The 21,729-nt window shown below is 33.5% G+C and overlaps 4 protein-coding genes across 7 annotated transcripts in view; 1 reads left to right on the top strand and 3 right to left on the bottom strand.

The window, feature by feature from the left end:
• The window catches only part of LOC126744781 (focal adhesion kinase 1), a 40,900-nt gene extending 40,059 nt beyond the window's left edge, over positions 1–841 (bottom strand). For 2 of the 3 annotated variants that reach the window (XM_050452331.1, XM_050452333.1), the window contains exons 1-2: positions 675–841; positions 50–172 (exon numbers count right to left, since the gene is read on the bottom strand). In XM_050452331.1, the coding sequence (XP_050308288.1) occupies positions 50–106 (57 nt within the window). In that variant the 5' untranslated portion in view covers positions 107–172; positions 675–841. Of the gene's footprint in view, positions 1–49; positions 173–634 lie in introns of all 3 variants that reach the window. The other variant, XM_050452332.1, reaches the window with a different exon arrangement.
• Positions 1–21,729, bottom strand: part of LOC126744793 (kynurenine/alpha-aminoadipate aminotransferase, mitochondrial-like) — a 411,884-nt gene that overhangs the window by 87,769 nt on the left and 302,386 nt on the right. The gene's annotated exons all lie outside the window — the stretch shown is intronic.
• LOC126744800 (box C/D snoRNA protein 1) lies at positions 1,133–5,865 on the top strand. Of its 2 annotated transcripts, none has more exons than XM_050452361.1 (4): positions 1,133–1,361; positions 3,989–4,259; positions 5,035–5,491; positions 5,545–5,865. In XM_050452361.1, the coding sequence occupies exons 1-4, from the start codon at positions 1,294–1,296 to the stop codon at positions 5,694–5,696; spliced, it is 948 nt and encodes a 315-aa protein (XP_050308318.1). In that variant the 5' UTR covers positions 1,133–1,293; the 3' UTR covers positions 5,697–5,865. The 2 variants fall into 2 exon arrangements, with proteins under 2 accessions (XP_050308318.1, XP_050308317.1); XM_050452360.1 differs by lacking the exon at positions 1,133–1,361 and adding an exon at positions 1,465–1,672.
• Positions 12,360–17,115, bottom strand: LOC126744798 (protein FAM50 homolog). The gene is made up of 2 exons (XM_050452358.1): positions 16,512–17,115; positions 12,360–13,318 (listed from the first exon to the last, which is right to left on the bottom strand). The coding sequence occupies exons 1-2, from the start codon at positions 16,897–16,899 to the stop codon at positions 12,666–12,668; spliced, it is 1,041 nt and encodes a 346-aa protein (XP_050308315.1). The 5' UTR covers positions 16,900–17,115; the 3' UTR covers positions 12,360–12,665.

Raw genomic sequence — 21,729 nt, 5'->3', positions numbered from 1 at the left:
TACATAGATTAAATACTAACTATTAATATTTTGCCTTAAACTAAATTACCTTAACAGTGGCCTTATCAACAAATTCATGTTGTGGAAGTTTCCTGGATTGATCCATGTCATTAATTATTTACAAGTTTACCAAATGACTAGTTGATCTCATTTGCTCCACATAGGATTTTTTCTAAAAGTAATACATACATCAGATACATCAAACTGAGTATTACAGGAATACAAATTTACAACAAAGATTTTAAATATATAAATAGATATATAGATAGATCAAACTTTCAAATTATTTTATTTATTTAAAGAGTAATGTGCCTACCTATCTATTGTAATTAATGACTAAGTAGGATTTTATGTGTAGGCAGAAATATTTTATCTTAACATCAATATTTTATTATAGGTGTGAAAGGTTTCTATGTATAAAAAAATCTTGACCCTCATATAGTAAAATTTAAATTAAGTCAGGGCCAGTCAATCTCAAGATCAAGAACCATCTGTAGTGGCTCTACCACAATACTTTATTAAAATCACTTTTTTACTTAAAGAATATGACGGTAGGACATGTGAATTAGGCCAACAACCTGCCACATAGGGCATTATGTTAATAAATTTATTATAAACAATATTCAGTGAGCACCTTATTTTCCTAATTAAATAAATGACAAGTAGCCGCAAACCTTTGAATAACGGGTTCCATTTTCAGTTTACAATTTTCACAACGTTTACTCAATTTCTTGAATTTTAAATACACAATTGTTAGTCAAAATTCGTCAAAATCCAAAATAATATCAAAGTTTTCGGTATTGATTTTGGGATGTGTTTTGGATGTTTGACAGTAGTAGTAAAACTGTCAACCTGTAAACTGTCAAATATGACGTCTTTGGGAGTGCCTAAGGCTACTGCAGGGATAGTGGTGAGAGATGAGTATGAAATATATTAGTAATGCTAATGAAACATTGTTTGATAATTTATATTACTAAGTAGAAATGTTAATATTTTTCATATGACGATTATTTGAATATTTTTTTGGTAATTTTAACTAAAAGGCCTATTTTGTGTTATCTTTTTTATAGTCTGTAAAAGGATGTTAGGATTTTATGCTGACATAATACTAAAGTCATATCTGTCAAAACAGAATTCTAACCCAACTTGTTTGTTTACATTTTTTATATTACTTTTTCAAATTTCAAATATTTTCCGTTTTACATTAAAAAAAAACATTCTTTTTAAACCACGTGCTAATGCTGGATTAAGCATTTCAGCTAATACCTTAATTTACTGTGATCAATCAGAATCATGGAGGTTGTTCCCTCTTGTTCTTCAGATGTATTCTCAGCAGCACCATCTGAAACTCTGTTAAATAGGTAAGGCTTTCCTAGCGTTACTAGTCTCACATGAAATATCTTTAAAAGAACTAAAAAATAAGTAGACTGCAAGGTTTGACAGTGTTCCTTCTTTTCTTTCTATTTCATTCTGCATCTATTTTTACTGAACATCTGTGTATACTTTTACAATTTGTCACTATGCACAAACACTTATCCCAACATCTGGAAACAAGCAAAAAATTTCCCTTTGCCTATAAGTCATGAGAAAGAAATATGATTGAAAACAATAGCCCAATCTCCATTTTGTCCAACTTTTCTAAGGCCTTTGAGACCTGCATTTTTAGCAATGGGTAATCAATTAAATAGTTGTGAAGAAATAGTCCATACTTGCAGTGGAGTCCTAGGTTAAGGTAAAATGAAAATCCTTTAGTCTCCCTCCACTTATTTATTAAACATTTAGTTAGCTTAAAATTCTATACATGTTTCGGACACAGTGGTGTTCATCATCAGGGGGTAAGAGGTTTAAAATTGGTAACAGGCACACGCCCCAGGGTTTGATTACATATCAAAAACCCTCTATTTATTATTATTGTTTTTAATAAAAAATAGATTTTGCCTCTCTCCATAGAATTCTTTTCCAAAAACTTGGGGTTACTTATTAGATGTACTGTAATTTGTGGAGTTCAATGGGTTCAGATCATCCACTTATAAGTGGTACCTTCCAGGGAAGAGGTCCTGCTCCATTTGTTTGTTTAATTAATGAAAGTTTTTCATCTTGTTAAGAATTATCATGACTACAAGCAGGTCTTCATAGGGTCTATAAATGGTTTGAAGTTAACCGACTCCCACTTTAGAATATAAGATGTCAATTTCCTTGCACAGAAATGAGATTGACCTTGGTTACATAATATTAAAGTTTATTCATGCTCATGAAAAAAAAAATTTCTTACAATTGTCACAAGTAGATAAATACATACAAGTTTTACATTGCAAATTAAAATCCTTATCTAAAATATTAAAAAAATAACACCCAAGATACAAATTCACAAATACTAAATAAAAATAATCACAATTTACAAACAGTTAAAATTTTGGAGACCCCAATATCAATTTCAATTTCCCAAAACCTATTTTTGTTTCATTTTCACCAATTCTCACAGTTGAGCTTGTAGATACTCATCAAAGCTATAGAAGGCTCTATCAGCAAGTAATTTTTTTACTGAGGCAGTAAAAAGTTTTTCATTCAGAGCTTTAATATTATTAGGAAGTTTATTAAAAAAGCTTGGGGCATAATAAGTAGTTGAGATACGAGATTTATTGAGTCTTAGAAAGCGCATTTCCAGGAAATCTACTTGTCGAGTGCTGTGAGTATGAATTTCTGATCTCTGGGTATATTTATGTAAATTATTTTTTGTATATATTAGACATTCAAAGATATACCGTGATGGAAGTGTAAGAATTTTAAGTTTTTTGAAAGAGTCTCTCACATCGTCCCTGAAACCCAGACCCTCAACAACCCTCAGAGCAGCTTCTTTGCAGTTTAAAGATTCTCCTAGCTTGAGGTGCATGACCAGCATGACCCCAAGTCAAGAGACCATAATTGCAGGTGGACTGTATTAGCGCATGGTAAACCATTAACAAAACATCCTTATTTACTGTGCCTTTTAAGTGTTTTAAAAGAAATATTTGTTTTGCCAATTTATTTGCAATGAACTCCACATGCTTATCAAATATCATAGTAGGATCTAAGTGAACACCCAAGAATCTCACCCCATCCGAAATCTCAACATTGGTACCCTCTATATTTCTCAAAGAGAATAGGACTTCCTCCATTTTGTTGACATTTAGGCTAAGTCTATTTGCACTGAACCACTTGCCCAAATCTGACTTCACCTCCACCAGCATTGAGCAGTAGTGTCGTCAGCAAACAGCAGCAGCCTAGACTCAATTGACCTGTCGATATCATTGACATAAATAATAAAGAGGAGTGGCCCCAAAAGAGAACCCTGTGGCACACCATGAGTTATTTTACATTCTTCTGATAAAGCTCCACCCAAACAGGTTTTCTGTACACGTCCAACAAGATAAGTTTCAAGAAGTGATAAACTGGGCGGGATCAGACCATAAAGTTTAAGCTTGCTCAAAAGGATCCTATGGGATATGCAATCGAAGTAATAAATGATACCACACTTCCAAATTGTGACTCTGTTCATATATTTTAGTTTTAGAATGGATGGTGTATGCCTTGAGAGAGGATTCACTCAGCAGATATTGCTTTCAATGTTTAACACACTGTCTTCATCAATCTGCTGTTTGTGGGAGTAAAATATGCAATCATCAATTGTTGCTTCAGATCTATTATCAGCTTTAAATACCAAAAGATACAATGTATGTTATGTTAATACTTATGTCACCAATTTGATCAAGAAAGACCCCATCTGTTTGGCATGATTTTGAATAATTTCACATTGAACCATTATTGTACCAGTTAGTGAGTTTGATCTTGTTGTTCATATTTCAATAATAGTTATATTATTAGGATTTGTTTCCTGTTGGACAATAGAAGTTCTCTAGTCTTTTATAGTTGGGCTTTAATTTATTCTGTTTATTTTTATACACCTACAATTAACAAATATTATATGAAACTTACCACCTCTTCGCTACAGATTAGGTAAATGTGAAGTATGTGACTTCCACAATGCAAAATACACATGTCCAAAATGTGAGGTGAAAACATGCTCACTCAGGTGCAACAAAATCCATAAACTAGAGGTTGAATGTGATGGAAATAGGGACAAAACCAAATATTTGGCCATCAATAAGTTTTCAAATATGGACTTGGAGAGTGACTATAGACTTTTGGAAAATATCTCGGAGAGTATGCAAACTATTAAGAAGAAGTTCGGAAAGAGGAATGAACAAAATGTTATACCACCAGTAAGTTAAATTTTTATCAATTAGAGCACAGTTTTTACATAAAAGTAAAGACAATAACAATTATTAGCTTTTTACGGTGTCTAGTATGACATGAGTATATATGTTCAAAATTGGAAATCTGTGCTACTCAGATTACTTATTATAATGCTAATAACTAATTTATTGCAAAATATAGTTCAACCAAATTATTTCCCTCATTTAATTTAAACCAAGTGTCAAAAATTAGTTGTCAAAATCTAATGATCTACCACAGTCCTTAGATTTTGTCATAGCTTGATATTACCGTCATTAAGCATAGTGTTAATGGCTTTTTCTGTAAGTATGATTGATGTTTTTAAAATATCAATTAGTTCATGATTATTCTTTAACCTTAATTTTTGGTATGATTGAGCCTATTTGACAAAATTTACTTCTTATGCAACTTAAAAACCTTGGCATTAAAGTATGCGCATTTTCAGATATTTTTAAAAAATTGATTAATTTCTTTTACATCTATTCTTAAATGTTGTTTAAATTCAAGAAGATTCACTTATTCAAAATTAAAATAGGTGAGAATAGAGGCAACTTTAAAGTACTTTATTTAAATTTTATTTTAATTAATTTATTTATTATTTAATTCTTTTTAATTATGGCACTGATATAAGCCGCACTAAAGGAAAGTGTTACCTCTCTAGTGCAAATTATATTATATATAATTATATACTATTTGACTTCTAACATCTAAACAAACAACTGGGTATGTAATGTTTATAGAACAAATGTTTCATACTTCTAGCACCTATTTAAACTGCGCAACGCAGCTAAACAAAGAACAACAACCCTCAAATTCCTCCCATACAAATTTGTCAGACACAGAACCAACACCACACAATTAAACTTCAAAACCAACATAATCTCTTGGCACATCGAGTGGGTATTTGTAAATGCTGACAATCTGCGCATATGCGATTCCCGAGTACCGGAAACCGAAAAACTGGGCACAACTTTAACTAAACATTTATTGAAACAAGAAGATCCGCTCATGCAAGAAAAAATGCAATTTTATCAATCGGCCGATTTGTCCGGGTTACAGCTGTTTTTAAAGGCGGAACAGAAGAGCGGAAAGAAGTTCTTCGAGCTCGATTACAATTTGAGTATTAAGGAGAATTTAGCTAAAAAGTTGATCATCGAATATCCAACTATTCACGTGCTTCTGAAGGATCATGGGTGTGGTTATGAGATTATTGATTCAGGTATGTTACTTATATTAAATTACTTCCTTAATCTAATACTCGCATATTTGTAGATGATGAAGATGGAGACATACTAGATGATATAAGAACAGGGAATGAAGTAGTGGAACAAATTTTAAATAGGGCAGAGAGTGATGATAGTCTTTACAATTCTCTTAAGAATCTGCTTTTTATAAGCGAGTATTCTGATGAAGAGAAAAATTAATATATATTTTTTTTTTGGAAATGTTTATCAAAAGGTTTTTGTGTTGATTTAATATGTTAAGTTTAAAAATTACAAAAGAGTTTGGGCGAATTATATTAAGCATAGTTTGGGAGTTTTTAAGAAGAGTTTGATTAATTTTTAAATAAAATTATGTTATTTTGTTTCTAAATCATGTTTTATTTTACGTCCTAACCGGTGGTATGCTATAACCCACATAGCAAACATATATTATATGTAAATGCTATGTATATTCATAATATCCTGACGTACATACAATGTCTATTTTTAATGCTCTGTTTATTTTATGGGTATGAAATAAATATACATTTGTCACACATTAGGTAATACATGGAATATACTATTAGTACGTACTGTGAATATCCTGAATATACTAGATATTTAAACTATATTCAAGAGTTATATTCTATGGATGTCTCATAAACATCTATTATATTCTATGTATCTGTTACATAGAATATAATAGATGATGATAGAATATAATAGATAAATAATATAATAGATAGATGATAATGATCTTTATAGAATATACAAATACAATTTTTAATATTCCAGGATATATAATATATAATAAATATTTAATATATATAAAAAATAGCATAAGTAACTTTAAGGTCTTAAACTAGTTTGTGAGGAATTGAATATTGAGAAAACATATTTTTACTTAAATTCCAAATATATATTTATTTATTCATTTGTAAGTATGACAAAATAAAGCAGATATTCGTTGGTCAAGAAAACTCTAAAAAAGGAGGACGGCAAATAGGAGGAAACATTCAGCACAAAAATACTGCATTACATTCACTACAACTTTTAATTTTAATAAAAGGAAGTTCGCGCAGATGTTTGCCATATTTTTCTGTATTTTTTTAATTTATAAACAAAATTAGATCAAGATGTAAACGCTGTATAAAATAAAACTTTTTTGTATATAAACGGTATATTTCGGGCGGCAGAACATTACAAATAGAAGTAAATATTACAATTACATTAGAACCAATGTAGTTTTTTACATACCTACACTTATAAAACAAATATTTAAAATTATCTATTGTTCTTAAGGCATTCTAAAAGAAATTAATGATTTTATTGTTTAACTTAAAATTAAATCAAATAACAAAATGTGAAAAGGATGATTCCCTTTGCCAAACGGAGTTTGGAGAGTGTCAACATAGACTGCAACTGAAAAAGGCTATAAAAAAAATTGTTTTGTTGCACAATATGGCCGCCCACTTTGTCCATGAATACATGGCAGATGCAAGTGAAAATATTCATTAAAAAAAAATTCTTGTCTATATTTTAACTCTTAAAATATGAAATAATATACCTCATCTAATCCAATATGGAATTTTCTTAAGATGATAAGTAGGTTTAACACCCAAAATGTGAAACAAACATTACACAATACGCCTTTGCCCGGGATCACCTGCACCGTATTTACTGTACAGCAAATTGTTGTTGTTGTAACAAAACAAAAGTTGTTGTACAGCAAATACTGTGCAGGTGATCTTCGGTTGAATTCTCGACATTGTCTGTTCCTTTTTATTAAAGACATCAAAGTGACTTTCCTAAAATGACGCCAAGAGACGTCATTGTCGATGTATGTATCAAAGGTATAGGCGACGTTAATGTTCACAAAATATATACATTTATTATTTATACTTGAACATAAAAAAATTAAGTTAATCTCAATGTGTAATATATATACATAGAACATACACGATATTTTTTGCACTTTCTGGACTTTATAGGTATATACAGTGGATATCACATGCTATGTGGGAAATTATCGGCAAATAATAAGAAAGGCTAAACAGCTGTATTATAAGTCTAGACTGGAGAAGGTACAAAATAAAACCAGAGAAAATTGGATCAACGTTAATGAACTGAGAGGCAATGGATCTAAATCAAACAAATATATAATTGAAGTAAATGATTTTAGTCAATATGTTGCCCAAAAAATAACGAATTTTCTCAAATTCTTAATGTTATAGGTAAATAAAAGCCAATGTATTAGATTCTTGCATAAGGTACAAGTTCTATTCTACCTACCCTGCAAAACTGTTTTTTGTTTTATTAAACTGTTTTTAAAGGACATAGTAATAGATATTTAAAAATAATTCATATGCTTAAGAAAAGTATTTCTAAAAATAGTATCTGTTGACACATATCTCCAAATTTCAAGATAAGTCCACAGTAACAAATCTTACAGTACTTTCAGAACATATAGCTGAAGCCATATTAAATAAGAACCAATTAGATGTTATTTATACAGACTGTGAGAAGGCATTCGATAAGGTTAAACATGATCTGCTGCTGAATGAATTGGTTAAATTAGGCATATCTGAGGATGCCTATTGCTTTTTGCGATCTTATCTGTCGGACAGGGTACAGCTGGTGAGAGTGCGAGGATGTGTGTCTGAGAGCTTTGTCCCCACCTCGGGAGTGCCCCAGGGTAGCAATCTAGGGCCTTTATTTTTTATAAGCTTCATTAACTCATTACCCGACTGCCTCTCCTGCTCGGCTGGCTTATTGTTCGCGGATGATTTTAAATTCTTTAAAATTGTTCCTCCAGTTGGATATTGACAGTATTAGTAACTGGTTCAAAACCTATGGAATGTCATTGTGAATGTTCTGTAGTATCATATACAAGAAAAATAAATCCAGTAGAGTATAACTACCATATTAGCGGCATTTAATTAGACCCATCCATTGAAACCAGAGACTTGGGTGTTGTTTTTAATTCGAATCTCAAGTTTAATAATAATTTCATGTACATTATACAAAAGGCTATTAAATCTTTGGGTTTTATAATTAGAAACAGCAAGAATTTTGAAATACCAACTATAATAAGATTATATAATGGCTTGGTGAGACCGCACCTGGAATATGCGTCACATATCTGGATGCCTATGACAATAACACATATTGATCAAATTGAAAAAGTTCAAAAAAGATTTGCCAGGTATCTCTGTGTTAGAAAGCACAATGAATATCCTTATATGATCTCATATACGAGTATGCTTAAGACTTTTATGATGGAATCTCTTTTGGATAGGAGAAAACAACACAGCGGTGATATATCTGTTCTTTATTATAAATAACATTAAATATTGTAAGTGTGATCTTATAAACTTCATCAAAATAAATGTACCAAAAGTCAATTTTATTTTGTGTTATTTCTGATAGTGTGTCTCTAATGAATAATGTGATACCAATTACGAACCAGTTCCTTAATCAAGTTCATGTGGATTTATTTAATATGTCTTCTGCAGATCTAAGGCTGACCCTTAAAAATAGATATATGTAGGTATAATATAGATTTATAGATACCGTGGTATCCTCCTATATATTTTTTTATTACAAACCATGTTATATTTTTATTTATTTTAATTTTGTTTTTTGTAGTATTTTAAGGTTTTAATTTAGTTTTTGTTGCTGCCTTTACATGTAATTACTGTCTGCTCAGTAAATTGTACCTTATATAAGGAAGCACAGGAACAAAGTAGAGATTTAAAAAAAAAAAACGAAAAAGTAGCAGGGCAATAGAGCAAACTATAATTTAACAATAATGTATATGTATAATAATTATTTGTTAAAATAAAAATAAATTCTGAAAACCAATACGTTATTGATGTTTTAATAAATTTTGCTTTAAAAGTTTGGTATTGGTACGAAAATTGGTAAAGGTATTGAGTTCAACATATCAGTTATATCATGAGGTATTAATGTATGTTGTGTGTTTCTTGAAAAATTGATGGTTATGTTTGGATGGTTAAGAAATTTTGTCATTATTATCACGTAATTTTTTGTGTCAGTAAGGAGTCTTCTATTTAATAATTTTATAAAATAGTAAACTGGCATGTAATTCTCGTCTATTAAACATATAAACCATTCAAGATCTTTGAGCTGATATGATACATGACTACCTTATTAATACCTGCATTAAAACGAATACAAGTTTGCATTCTGTACGAGTCCACTCAGAATAGATCAAATACGCCACATCACAATTTTGTGTACTGTGAACCCCTTGAATAAATTAAATTTTTATTTTTACTTTTACATAATTTTTTATCCTTTTTAACTAAAAAAGTGAATAGATAAACTAACCTTTATCTACCAATACTATGTGTTTATGATAATAAAGCATGTTTGGCTGTTGACACAATGGCACATTTGAAACAAGTTTAAATGGAATCAAATTCTACCAGAATTAGAGAAAAAAATTTTTTATTAAAAAAAAGGTTGGAATGTTGATGGTGCTGCGGGTAAGTTAAATTATATTTTACAGGATTGCCTTGATTTGTATGTTCCTAAAAAGAAACTAAGATCTTCATCTTTTCCTAAATGGTGTAGTCCTTTACTTAAAGACTTAATTTGTAAAACGAAGGCTGCACACAGGAAATATACGTCTACTCCCTCACCTGACTCTTATGCTCGTTTTTCGACCCTTAGATCTCGATGTAAAGTAGAACACGATCGTTGCTTTAGTGAATATATTGGTAAAGTGGAGAGGTCAGTGGTGGATGATAGTCGTTACTTTTGGAGGTTTGTCAATGACACAAGAAAGAGCAATGCATTTCCAAATTCGATGTTTTTGGGCCAGGAAATGGCAGAGTCTAGGGAAGCAATTACTGATTTGTTTGCAAAGTTTTTTGCTACAGTTTACGACAACTCTACTTATCCCATTCCTGATTCCTTTGAATTTGGTTCCCAGAATATTATTGTTGGACACTTCACTCTCTAGGAGGTATTTTCTAAGATCCAGAAATTACCTAACAAGTTTATCTGTGGGCCAGGTAATATACGAGGATCTTTAATATGTCTTTACAGGACTCTACCTTCCCAGAAGCTTGGAAGCACAGTTTCATCATGCCGATATTTAAGGCTGGCAATAGGGGGAATATTGCCAATTATCGTGGAGTATGTATTCAAAACTCATTGGCCAAATTGTTTGATAGTTTGGTTTGCGGTCAGCTTTACAGTCAGGATTCTCTTCTGGGAAATCCACAACCAGCAGTTTGGTTCAATACGAGTGTGATCTGTTGGAGGCTTTGGAGAGGGGGGTTCATTGATGCGGTCTATACCGACTTCTCCAAGGCCTTCAGGGTAAACTTTGGTCTCTTGCTGGCCAAGTTGGAAAGTGCTGATTTCCATGACTCCCTCTTGAAATGGCTAAAGAGTTTTTTGACAGGAAGAACTCAGAGTGTGAAGGTGCATGGCTGTACTTCTGCACGTACTAATGTAGTCTCAGGGGTTCCTCAGGGATCTCACTGTGCCCCTCTGCTCTTCAATCTATTTGTGAATGATATTGTTAATGTGATCAATCATAGTTCTGTAAGTATGTTTGCTGCAGCAGTTGAATGAAGCAGGTGAATGATATAGCCAAACTTCAGGAAGACCTTGATGCTTTGTGTGAGTGGTCAGTGATGAACGGATTGAGGCTCAATATTTCCAAGTGTTGCTACATATCATTTCATAGAGGTTCGAAGAGATTCAATTCTACATATAGTATCCTTGGTAAGTCCTTGCAGTATGTGAATGTAGTCAAGGATTTGGGCGTGTGGTTCGATAAGCATCTGAGACTTGTTCATCACGTCTCTAAAATAACTTTAAAGGGACTAAGAGTGTTGGGTGCTGTAAACAGGTATAGTTCACATCTCTCTCTGCAAGCCCATAGACTCCTTTATGTCTCTCTGGTTAGATCTAATCTTGAATTCTCTTCAGTAGTGTGGTCTCCTCTATATCAGAATTCAATAGATATGATTGAGAGAGTGCAAGATGGATTTTTACGGTGTGCTGCATTTAGAATGGGCATTAGCTTTGACGAGTACCATCGTGTGGACATGAGAGTAAGACTTAAGCTGGATACATTGGCCAAAAGGCGTGTGAACGCTGATCTTTGTTTTGTCTTTAAGCTGGTTAATGACATGATTAATGCTCCTAACCTTCTTTCTAAAGTGGGTCTCAATGTTCCAAATAGAACTCTGCGCAATTTTGACCTTTATCATGTTCTTATGCACAGAACTGAATATGGCCGTCATTCTCGTATCGATAGATCTCTGAGTATCTTAACGCTCATACCATTGATTTATGTAGTAGTTCACTGTCCGTTTTTAAGAATAGCCTGAGCAGACTATGGCTGTAATGGTGTCAACTCAGTTCTTAGATATATATAGGTATATATTTATTTACATTGTATCAACTCACTAGGTTAAGTTATCTATTATGTAATAATCTATTTTGTACATTTATTTTGTAAAATGGGGATTCCCGTAAATTTAATTAAAAAAAAAGAAAAATGTGAATTTATCTCATTTTTTTATTAAGAACCCTCTTGTCTGATAGATAGAAGATATTTGTCTGCAAAGTTATGTCATATGATAATTAAAACTCCTTTGATGAACTGAATGATTTATTTTTTAAGAAAAATTACAATATATATATTATAATGTATCCAGTCACCCATAGAAACAGACAAACTACCTGATTGAACTCTAGTTTTAGAGCCCTTAATAAAGAACAAGAAAATTGATTCAAGTTATGATTGAAAAAATCAATTTTGCTATGAATGTATCTTAATTAGTATGAACATTAATACAATTTGTAAAAAAGCTCTTGGTTGAAAAAATACAAATGCAATTAATTTAAAAATGTACACAAAATATATTACTATTCAATAAAATGAACTAACAGTTGAAAATTTACATGCAACTTGAAAAATAATCAAGAAGACACTTTTAAATTCAATATTTTCATTTACACTTCCTAAAGTTGATGAAGGTCGCAAAAACGGCCGAAACGTACGTAATAAGAACCAGAAGAAAAATAAATAATTAATAAAGATGATGGTGATTATAATTTACTTAAACAATCTTGCAACTGTGGCCTCCCGATTTTGCGTTCTCAATACATCAAAAATATCTTTAACACTATATAATATGTAAATCATTTCTTATTCTTATCAGAAACAGTATATTTATCATAAACTTTGGTAGGATCATAAGACTCCCATCGGCTCGCTGGAAAAATGTGTTTGTTCCTCTCATACCAACTCCTCAACAGAACTTTTCCCGCGTGACTTTCCTCTTTTTCGACTGAAGCGTCGCTCACGAGTCTAACGTCGTCGTGTACATCAAAACTAAACAAAGGACCGCTCTTTCCTCTCGCCTTCGTTACGATAAAATCGTAAAAGGTGTAATGGTGCGGTAAAATTAAGTCCTCTTTAACATACATCAGTTGGTCCGCCATCACCGTTTTCAATTCCGAAAACTCTCTTCGTAACATTTCCAAGACTTTTTGTAAAAACTGATAGATCGAGTTTCCTTTTCTCACTTTTATTGTCTTTCTGTGTCCTGATCCGTCCCAGTAGCTGAACGTTATGCTGATTTCTTCCTCTTTTAGTTTTGCTTGTTGTTCTGCCCACTGCTGTCTCAATTCTTCTCTTAATCGGTTTTCTTCCTCTTCCCTTTCTCTGTCTGGTAAGAAACTTGTGTCGGCGAACGGGTCTTTTTTTATCTTCTTTAAATTGCTTGATGTAACTTCTTCAACTGATCTCTTGAAAGTATCTTTAGAATCTGACGAGTTATCGTCGTCATCGTCTATAAAATAAAAAAGACAATAGAAAATATCATAAACTTGCGTGCATAGAAATTGGCCCACTGTAAACTTTTGACTTTAAATATATATTTTTTTTTAAATTTTCCATCAGACCAAAAAAATAAATATGCTGTTTGAAAGATAATTTAATATCCTTTAATGTGAGTAGAAATTTATTAAGAAGGCTTATCGTTTATATGCGTAGCAACCGGTAAATAAATGAACCGTGTTTATGTGGTGATTGTAACGAATATAACAAATTTGTCAAATAATAAAATTGTTGCGTTTGCAACTGAAATTTGCATATTATTCGTTTTTCATAACCTCAATAGTGTTCAAGTGTGTTAATTTAATGCATACTACACCACAAAAAGCCGCCCAAGTTATTGCTAGACAATTGGATATGACTCGCTCAGCGGTTCGAAGACTGAAGAGTGTGCCAACGTTATGAGGAGACTGGATTCTTTCATAGGCGACCAGGAACAGGTAGGAAGCGATTTACAACCGCTCGTGATGACCGCTTTATTGTGTCAACAATATTAAGAAATCGTCACCTTAATGCCGTTTAAGTGCAACGACAGCTCCGTGAGGTGCGAGGAGTGCCTATTAGTCAGTGGACAGTGAGACGAAGACTGCAGGAAAATAACCTGACCCCTAAAACACCTGCGATTGGTCCAAAACTTACTCCAGCTCATCGGCAAGCACGCCTGCGTTTTGCAAGGGATCATCTGAATTGGACGTTGGAACAATGGGGATCTGTTCTGTTCTCGGATGAGTCCAGAATATGCCTCCATGGTAGCGACCGAAGAAGGAAAGTGTACCAAAGACCAAGAGAGCGATTTGCAGATTGCTGCTTTGAAGGTGGTTCCTGCATGATCTGGGGTGCGACCTTCATTCGTAGGGGCGACCGTGTTCACAGAAGAAGAGATTTAACGGCTGCTAGGTATATCGAGGAGATTTTAGCAATTCATGTGGTACCTTACGTCGACTACATTGGAGATGAATTTACCTTTATGCATGACAACGCAAGGCCGCACACCGCAAGAATCGTGCAAGATTACACTGCAGAAGTCGGTTTTCGGGTTATGGAGTGACCAGCATAAAGTCCTGACCTAAATCCGATTGAACATTTATGGGATGAGGTAAAACGAAGAATTCGAGCTAGGCTTCGTACCCCAAACTCGATCCCAGAGCTTATTGTTGCAGTAGAAGAAGAGTGGCTAAACATCCCACAAGAAACAATAGCAAACTTGATTAGATCTATGATGCCTAATCGTATGAGAGATATTAGGGCAAGAGGAGGTCATACCCATTATTAAAAAATTAAGTGTTAAGTCTGCGGGTTGTTTTGCTGTTAGGGTGGCCTGTCGGGAGCTTGGCATGGGGATTGGGAGAGCCGTGTACTTTTCCCTGATTGAGTCCCATCTCAGGTATGGTGTCTGCTTTTGGGGTAGTGCAAGCAACTATCTTCTACAGATGTTGTTTGTTCTACAGAAACGTGCTGTGCGTTATATATGCGGGATATCACCTAGGGAATCATGCCTACCATATTTTATCAGGGAGGGCATTCTTACAATCTACTGCCTATACATACAGGAGGTGGCATGCCTTATTTTCTCCCATAAATACAGGTTTGTCCTACAGAATCCACGATATGTCACCCGCCAGCGGAATAATTTGCGGCTTCCCATTCCAACATCTGCCTTGGTAAAGAGATCAATTTTTTATGAAGGTATAAAAATCTTTAACCACTTGCCAAAGGACATTAGAGGGGCAAAATCTCTCATCAAATTTAAGTTTCTCTTGAGGAAATTTCTGAGTGGTCGAGCTTATTACTCTGTGGCTGAATATTTCAACGACAATCAGATTTTAATTAATTAAGGGAGACCTAGCTCTTTTCCTAACCTGTTTGTTTTAAATGTTTTTCTTTTTTTTTTTTATCCCTAAATGTTGAACTGTACTTAATTAAGAAAAGTTAGATATAGTTGATTTTATTGATTCAAGAAAAGAAAAAAAAGAAAGAACAAAAAAAGGAAGGAAAGGGGGGAGAAAAAAAAAAAAGAAAAAAGAAATGTAAATTTTAACTGTTTAACTTTGATTCGTCATTGTAACTTGTATTTTTAGATATAATTTTAACCCTGTAACTCTGTCTCTTTAGGATTAGGTAAAGCTTTGTTTATAACAATATTTTGTTCAAACAATAAAGCATATTTGAATTTGAATTTGAAGTTTTAAATTGTCAATAACCCTATTTCTGTTAATAATAAAAAAGCCTAATTTTCTTAATGCATTAATTTCACTATGTTAAAGATAGGAATTTCAAATAGGTTTTCATAAATTTATACTCATATTAAAGGATATTAAATTGTCTTTCAAACAGCATATTTCTTTTTTTGATCTGATGTATAATTTAAAAGAATATATATTTAAAGTCAAAAGTTTACAGTGGGCCGATTTCTATGCACGCAAGTGTATGATGAAGGATACTTAATCTATACAGGGTGACCCACCGAGATATGGGGCTCTTTTTAAAAAAATGGTCGGACCCATTGATTTTTGATTTTAGGGGGACAATTTTTTTTAATACTTTCAACCCCTTAACATCAACCCCTTGGCGGGGGTTGCAACCGCCCTCAAAATCTTAAATAGGAGCGGGGGTCAAGCTTTATTTTAAAGGTCTTTTTATTCTAGTTACAACTGCCAAGTTTGAAATTGCTAACTTGAGTTTTCGCAGTATAACAGTGTGTCAAAGATTTTGAAACAATACCATTATTTAATACTTTTAGCACTAGTTTTTAGAGGTTCTTGATTAACAAAACAAAAACGCTTGCACCCATGTTTAAATTTTTTACCCCACCACTTCAACACCTTAGCAGGGGCGACATTCACCCTTATTTTTTAAATGGGAAGGGGTGTGTTGTGATACATCTTTTGAAAGGGCATTTCATTTTCTTTACAATAGCGCATTCATTTTTAATTTTCAGCTGAGCATCGCCAAGCAATGGAATTCTAAACATTTTACTGGATATTTTAAGTGTGTGAGTAAAAAATTCTTTTTAAACTATTAAACATTAAATCCATATATTAAATTCTTTGGAAATTTAATATATGGATAACAATTTAATTTAATGAATAAATTGAACCGGTAATATTTAATATATACTAGCAAAAAAGCAGAAAATATACTTCAATTACCTTCTGCTTCATCCTCATCTAAGTTAAATGACAAAGCCTGAATCTGTTTCTTTTGTTTATTTTTCTCAGCTTGTTTGGCCTCAAGTTGCCTCAACCTCTCTCGCTCCTTCTCAGCTTGTTTTTGGGCCAACTTCATCTCCCTCTCTTTCACGATGTTCTCTTGCTTAGCTTTCATCTCATCCAAAGTAACCAAACCGATGGTGGAACTTTTAAGTTGTTGCTCCACAGCATCGTAATGAGTTGCAAATTTGCTCTCGATATTGTTAATTTTTAGGTCTTCTTCGATTTTTTTCTTGCGGATTTCCAAGTCTTGCATTTCTTTTTCGCGTTTTTTCATTAGTTGCATAGCCCTGCCGGCCTCACTGGCGGCCCCTTTGTAGTGTGCCATTATTAGAATGGGAATTTAAAAAGTTAATACTTAGCCTCTCTTAGGATAATTGGGCGAACTTGCTTATGTTTTGTAGCTGAATTTTAAACAAAATATTACGGTCTTCTTTAATACAGTTGTATCTACAGAAACACAATATAAAGAATAAAAGAAAATACCCTTTAAAAAGTAAAACATTTGTTTACATACAAATCACATATGATATGTCAACGTCAAAATAAAAAGTGAGGTTAGAACCATGGAGTTAATGAAAGGAGTTGAAGTTCGAAGACAACATGGTAATGTGGGGGAGCTGACGACAATTACGTCACAAGACAGATTACGTCTCATTACCAATACGTCGCACCTTAAAAATCATATTCGGGCTCTAACTAACTAAGGACTGAATCAAAGTCTAAATCAAATCAAATATTTAATGACACATGATACAGTACATCTTTTCACAAGTCATAATGTAAGTGTAGTGGCTAGAGATATCTATAAAAAAGTAGAAAATTAATATATTAAGTGCCTTTAATTCATTAAAGGAATAAAAGGCACTGAATTATTTACCCAGAGCCCGCAAAAGCCTGTGATAATGAATCACTGTGCCAGTTGTTGTTGTATTGGTGTACATCTGAATAAGTTTTAAACTGGAAGAGGTTATTAGGAATAAAAATTAAATATTGATAGACGTAAGCGCAAGGATATATTAGTATGAGAAGGTTTCTAAAGTCTACAACAATCTCTATACCCCGGTATAGAGATTAGAGGTAAAACATGGTCCTGATCTTAGCCTGCCTGCCTGCCTTTCAATGTTTAAGGTCCTGATAAATCTCCGTTTAAGCCTAAGTTTTCCTGGCTAATGGCTAGAGTGGCTCCAGTTCAGAATGGCATAGCACATATTTGCAGAAAAGTAACCATGGTATGCAGACAAAATAGCGAACATGAAACATATTCTACTCAGTTTGTCTAACAGGTGATTTACATGTTCTTTACATGTTAATTTAGAGTTTAAAGTACTATAAAACAGAAACTACTACTATTTATATATAACAACCACTACAATTATTATATCTGCATCTTAATAACAACTTCAGTATTATAACTGCCTCTTAATAACGTTTTAGAAGAGTCTCGACTTGTTGGCCGGTTTTTCGGATAGATCGCTGTCTCAGTTTTTTAATATCTTAGGTATCATTATAAAATTGTGTTTTTTTATTGCAGTTTATTTAAATGCCGATGAAAACAATCATTTTATAATAATTCTTCGCTTGTTTTTAAGCTGCGCCCCAGACCAATCCAATCCTCCAATAGGAGGATTGGTCTGAGGAAAGAAAATCTCGACTTTTTGGCCAATTATTCGTACATATCTCTGTCTCTGATCTTTAATATCCTCCGTATCATTCTAAACTTCATTTGTTTAATGTCAGCTTCGTTGATTTGATGGAGATGATAAGTAGCAATACACCAACCAGATTGCCTTGTGGAATTGTAAATTCATTAGATAGATAAATTATTTATAAAAATAAAAATAGTAACAATAAATCCATAAAAATAGTTAAATTTTTTCTTATATTTCGTTTATTTATTCACAAGTTAACTCTCACTCACTTTTTTTTCTTTATCATATTTTTGCCTAAAGTTCATTGGAAGTTCAAACATCCTGAATATATCTGTTTTAAGATTATTCTTGTACCTGCAATTATGTAGATGTATTCCTTTTAGAATTTTAAAAAAATATTTTATTGTCAAGTATAAAAGAAGTACATTCATAAACATAAATACAGTAAAAGGTTAAGATGTTATGTTAAGTGAGGAATGGTTTGCAGGATTCCTGATAGAATAAATTGAGTATAGTCCATTAACACCTTTTTTTCAAAACAAATGGTTTACGAGTCCTTTGAATTTCTCCAAAGTATAATCTCATATTTGACTCTAGACTATACATAGGTATGATATGCTGAAAGGACAGTCTTTAGACCCATCTCGTGTATTATTACTCTCAAGGCACGTGGGCACACAAATCCAATATTTCATCCATTATTACAAGTAAGATAGCTGACTGCTGCGTTCTTACCTTTGTTCTCCCCATTTGCACTAACGAGTTTTGATTTAAGTAAAGTTCAATATTTGCATTTTATTGACATCCGATAAAAGATTATTCATGCCAAGCCAGTGTTTCAGCGATTTTGCCGTTTGAGTCACTTGGTTTGCACACTCCTATTCAGTGTTTTGGCTGCATATCAGACTTGTGTAATCGGCAAAAATGACCATGTCATAATAGACATTGGTGACATCATGTGTGTAGATTATCTATAGAAACGTTTTTTTTGGATCCCCAAGGCACGCTTTTTTAAATTTCTTTGTGGCCAACTACACACTGCCTACGATTTGATAAGTCTGACTCCAAAAGTTTGAGGGAAACTCCACTGGATTCACATTTTTCTAGCTTTTTAAGCAGTATAGAATCGTCAACACTGTCAAAGGCCTCGGATAGGTCCAGAAACAATTAACATCTCCAAAGATTACCCTGACCTACTTTTACATGCTCTTGTCTCAGTAGTCAAAGTCAAGTCAAAAGTCAAAATATACTTTATTTGCTAAGTTTACAAACTTGTGCTAAAAGCTTTCTAATCCTAGAATTTATAATACAAGTATTTATTTGGTTATATAGGACAAAACAGAATACAGCATCGATTTTGATGTAGCATATTTTATATAAACAAAGAAAAAACCAAAAAAGAAGAAAAGAAAAGGCGAGAACCAACATAAAACAAGAATAATAAAAAAAATAAAATAAATCTGATCAACAGATACATAATTAATTTTAAATATTAAAATGAGTCGTTAAAATACTCTTCAATGCTGTAGTAAGCTTTTGGAAAGATTAATTTCTTTAGTTCTCTCCTAAGCTTTTTAAGGTCTGTAACAGTCCTAATCGAAAAAGGAACATGATTAAATATTTTACGACTAATAAATATAAGAGAGTTTCTCGTAAGTGAGGAGGTGGGGATTGGAAGAGATAAGTTGCCCACTTGACGAGTATTATGACTGGTGCAGGATGGTGGACTTACGGACTTATGTATGAGTGTTGCAGTTTCCAATATAAAGAGTGAGAAAACTGTTAAAATTCTTTCAGCTACAAATAGAGGTTTACAAGAGACTCTCAGACCAATACCACACAGATACCTTAATGCTTTTTTCTGAATAGTAAAAATCATGTTAAGGAGTCCCTTGGAGCATAAACCCCAAAATGGCAACCCATAACGGATATGAGAGTCAATTAAGGCGAAATAAACTGAACGAGCAAACAACTCCCCCAATTCATGCCTGGCAACCCTGACTGCAAAACAACCAGAAGAAAGTTTAGCAGCGAGGCCCAAAACGTGGTCGTCAAACCTTAAACTCTCATCAATGAAGAGGCCGAGAAATCGACAATAATCCCTACCATGTAGTGGGCTCTGCTCATCAAACAAAAAACCACTCTCTCATCATCAATGACTTATCAACATTGAATACAAGCTGATTGCAGATGCACCACTCTTTAATTTTGTAAAGGTCCTCTACTATGAGAGATCTGACTACTTTTTGATCTTTGTTATGCCACAGAATTGTAGTATCATCGGCAAACTGAACCACTAGTCCATGCAGTGATAGAGAGCTTAAGTCATTAACGTATAATAAAAATAAAATAAGGTACACCACATTTAAGATGTGCTATCCCTGACGAAAATCCAGATGCAACCACCCTCTGGGTGCGGCCAGACAGGTATGACTTCAACCACCCCAAAGCCATGATCCACACAATCGAAGGCCTTGGACAGATCACAGAACACCGCTCTGCAGCCTCCTTGGAGTTCATAGATAGATACACACTCTTCAAGAATCTCAAAATGACATCCTGCGTGCCCTTAGATGACTGAAATCCATACTGATTAGGGGACAGCACATTGCATTTGGTCAAAAAAGAGAAAATTCTCTTTTTTGCAAGCCGCTCAAGAACCTTGGAGAGGGTAGATAAAATTGATATGGGACGGAAGTTAGAGGGTCGATCCAAGCTACCACCCTTATGAAGAGGGATAATCATAGCTTTCTTTAAAAAGGATGGGAACTCGCCCTGAAGAAATGACTGATTGATTGCCCAAACCAAAGCACCTAAAGCACTCGCAGGCAGAAGTGACAGCAGACGTGAAGACATACCATCGGAACCCGAAGACCTATGATTCTTCAAGCACTGAATTGTTTCAAGGACCTCGGTGGCATCTACAGGGTGGAAAAAGAATGATTTGTTGATAGCATTCCGATTAAGATACTGCAATGGATCGCCGTCACTGGGAACTGCTTCCAGTAACTTCTCAGCAATATTAGAAAAATAGTTATTGAAATCCTCGGGCCCCAAGTCCGATTCAACTAACCGCCGACGAGAAGACTGCCTATATTCGTTAATGATTAACCAACTTTCCTTCTGTCTGTTACCGAACGAATCTAAGCGCTCATTGTAATACAGTTCCTTTCTGACTTTTATCAGATGCCTATAAAGTTTCCGATAATCCTGAAAATAAGACCTGATGAATTGATTGTCAATAGATTTGTGAAGTCTTGCTAAGCATCGCAAATTTTGGGCAGATGTTTTTAGTCCCGCGGTGATCCATGGTTTTCGTCTCTTGGATTTAAGTCTAACCAAGGGAAAGCAGATATTTATTTTATCACGTAATGTATATTAAAAGGAAGAAAATGGTTGTGAAGCAGCCCGAATTGCATTCCAGTTAACAGACGAAATGGATTGAGAAAATAAATTCAAATTGTTCCCACTAAACAATCTCCCAATGCGGCGGACAGATTTGTTTT

The sequence above is a fragment of the Anthonomus grandis genome, chromosome 14 (genome assembly GCF_022605725.1).
Source record: "Anthonomus grandis grandis chromosome 14, icAntGran1.3, whole genome shotgun sequence".
Lineage (NCBI taxonomy): Eukaryota > Metazoa > Arthropoda > Insecta > Coleoptera > Curculionidae > Anthonomus > Anthonomus grandis.
The sequence above is the reverse complement of the archived record's forward strand: the minus strand, read 5'-3'. Positions and strand labels throughout refer to the sequence as shown.

Coding starts and splice junctions, on each gene's coding strand:
- LOC126744800 (XM_050452360.1), top strand. CDS start 1,596: ATGATTGAAAACAATAGCCCAATCTCCATTTTGTCCAACTTTTCTAAG. Junction 4,260..5,034: donor AACAAAATGTTATACCACCA/GTAAGTTAAATT, acceptor TCATACTTCTAG/CACCTATTTAAACTGCGCAA. Junction 5,492..5,544: donor TTATGAGATTATTGATTCAG/GTATGTTACTTA, acceptor GCATATTTGTAG/ATGATGAAGATGGAGACATA.
- LOC126744798 (XM_050452358.1), bottom strand. CDS start 16,899: ATGGCACACTACAAAGGGGCCGCCAGTGAGGCCGGCAGGGCTATGCAA. Junction 13,319..16,511: donor AGATGAGGATGAAGCAGAAG/GTAATTGAAGTA, acceptor TTTATTTTATAG/ACGATGACGACGATAACTCG.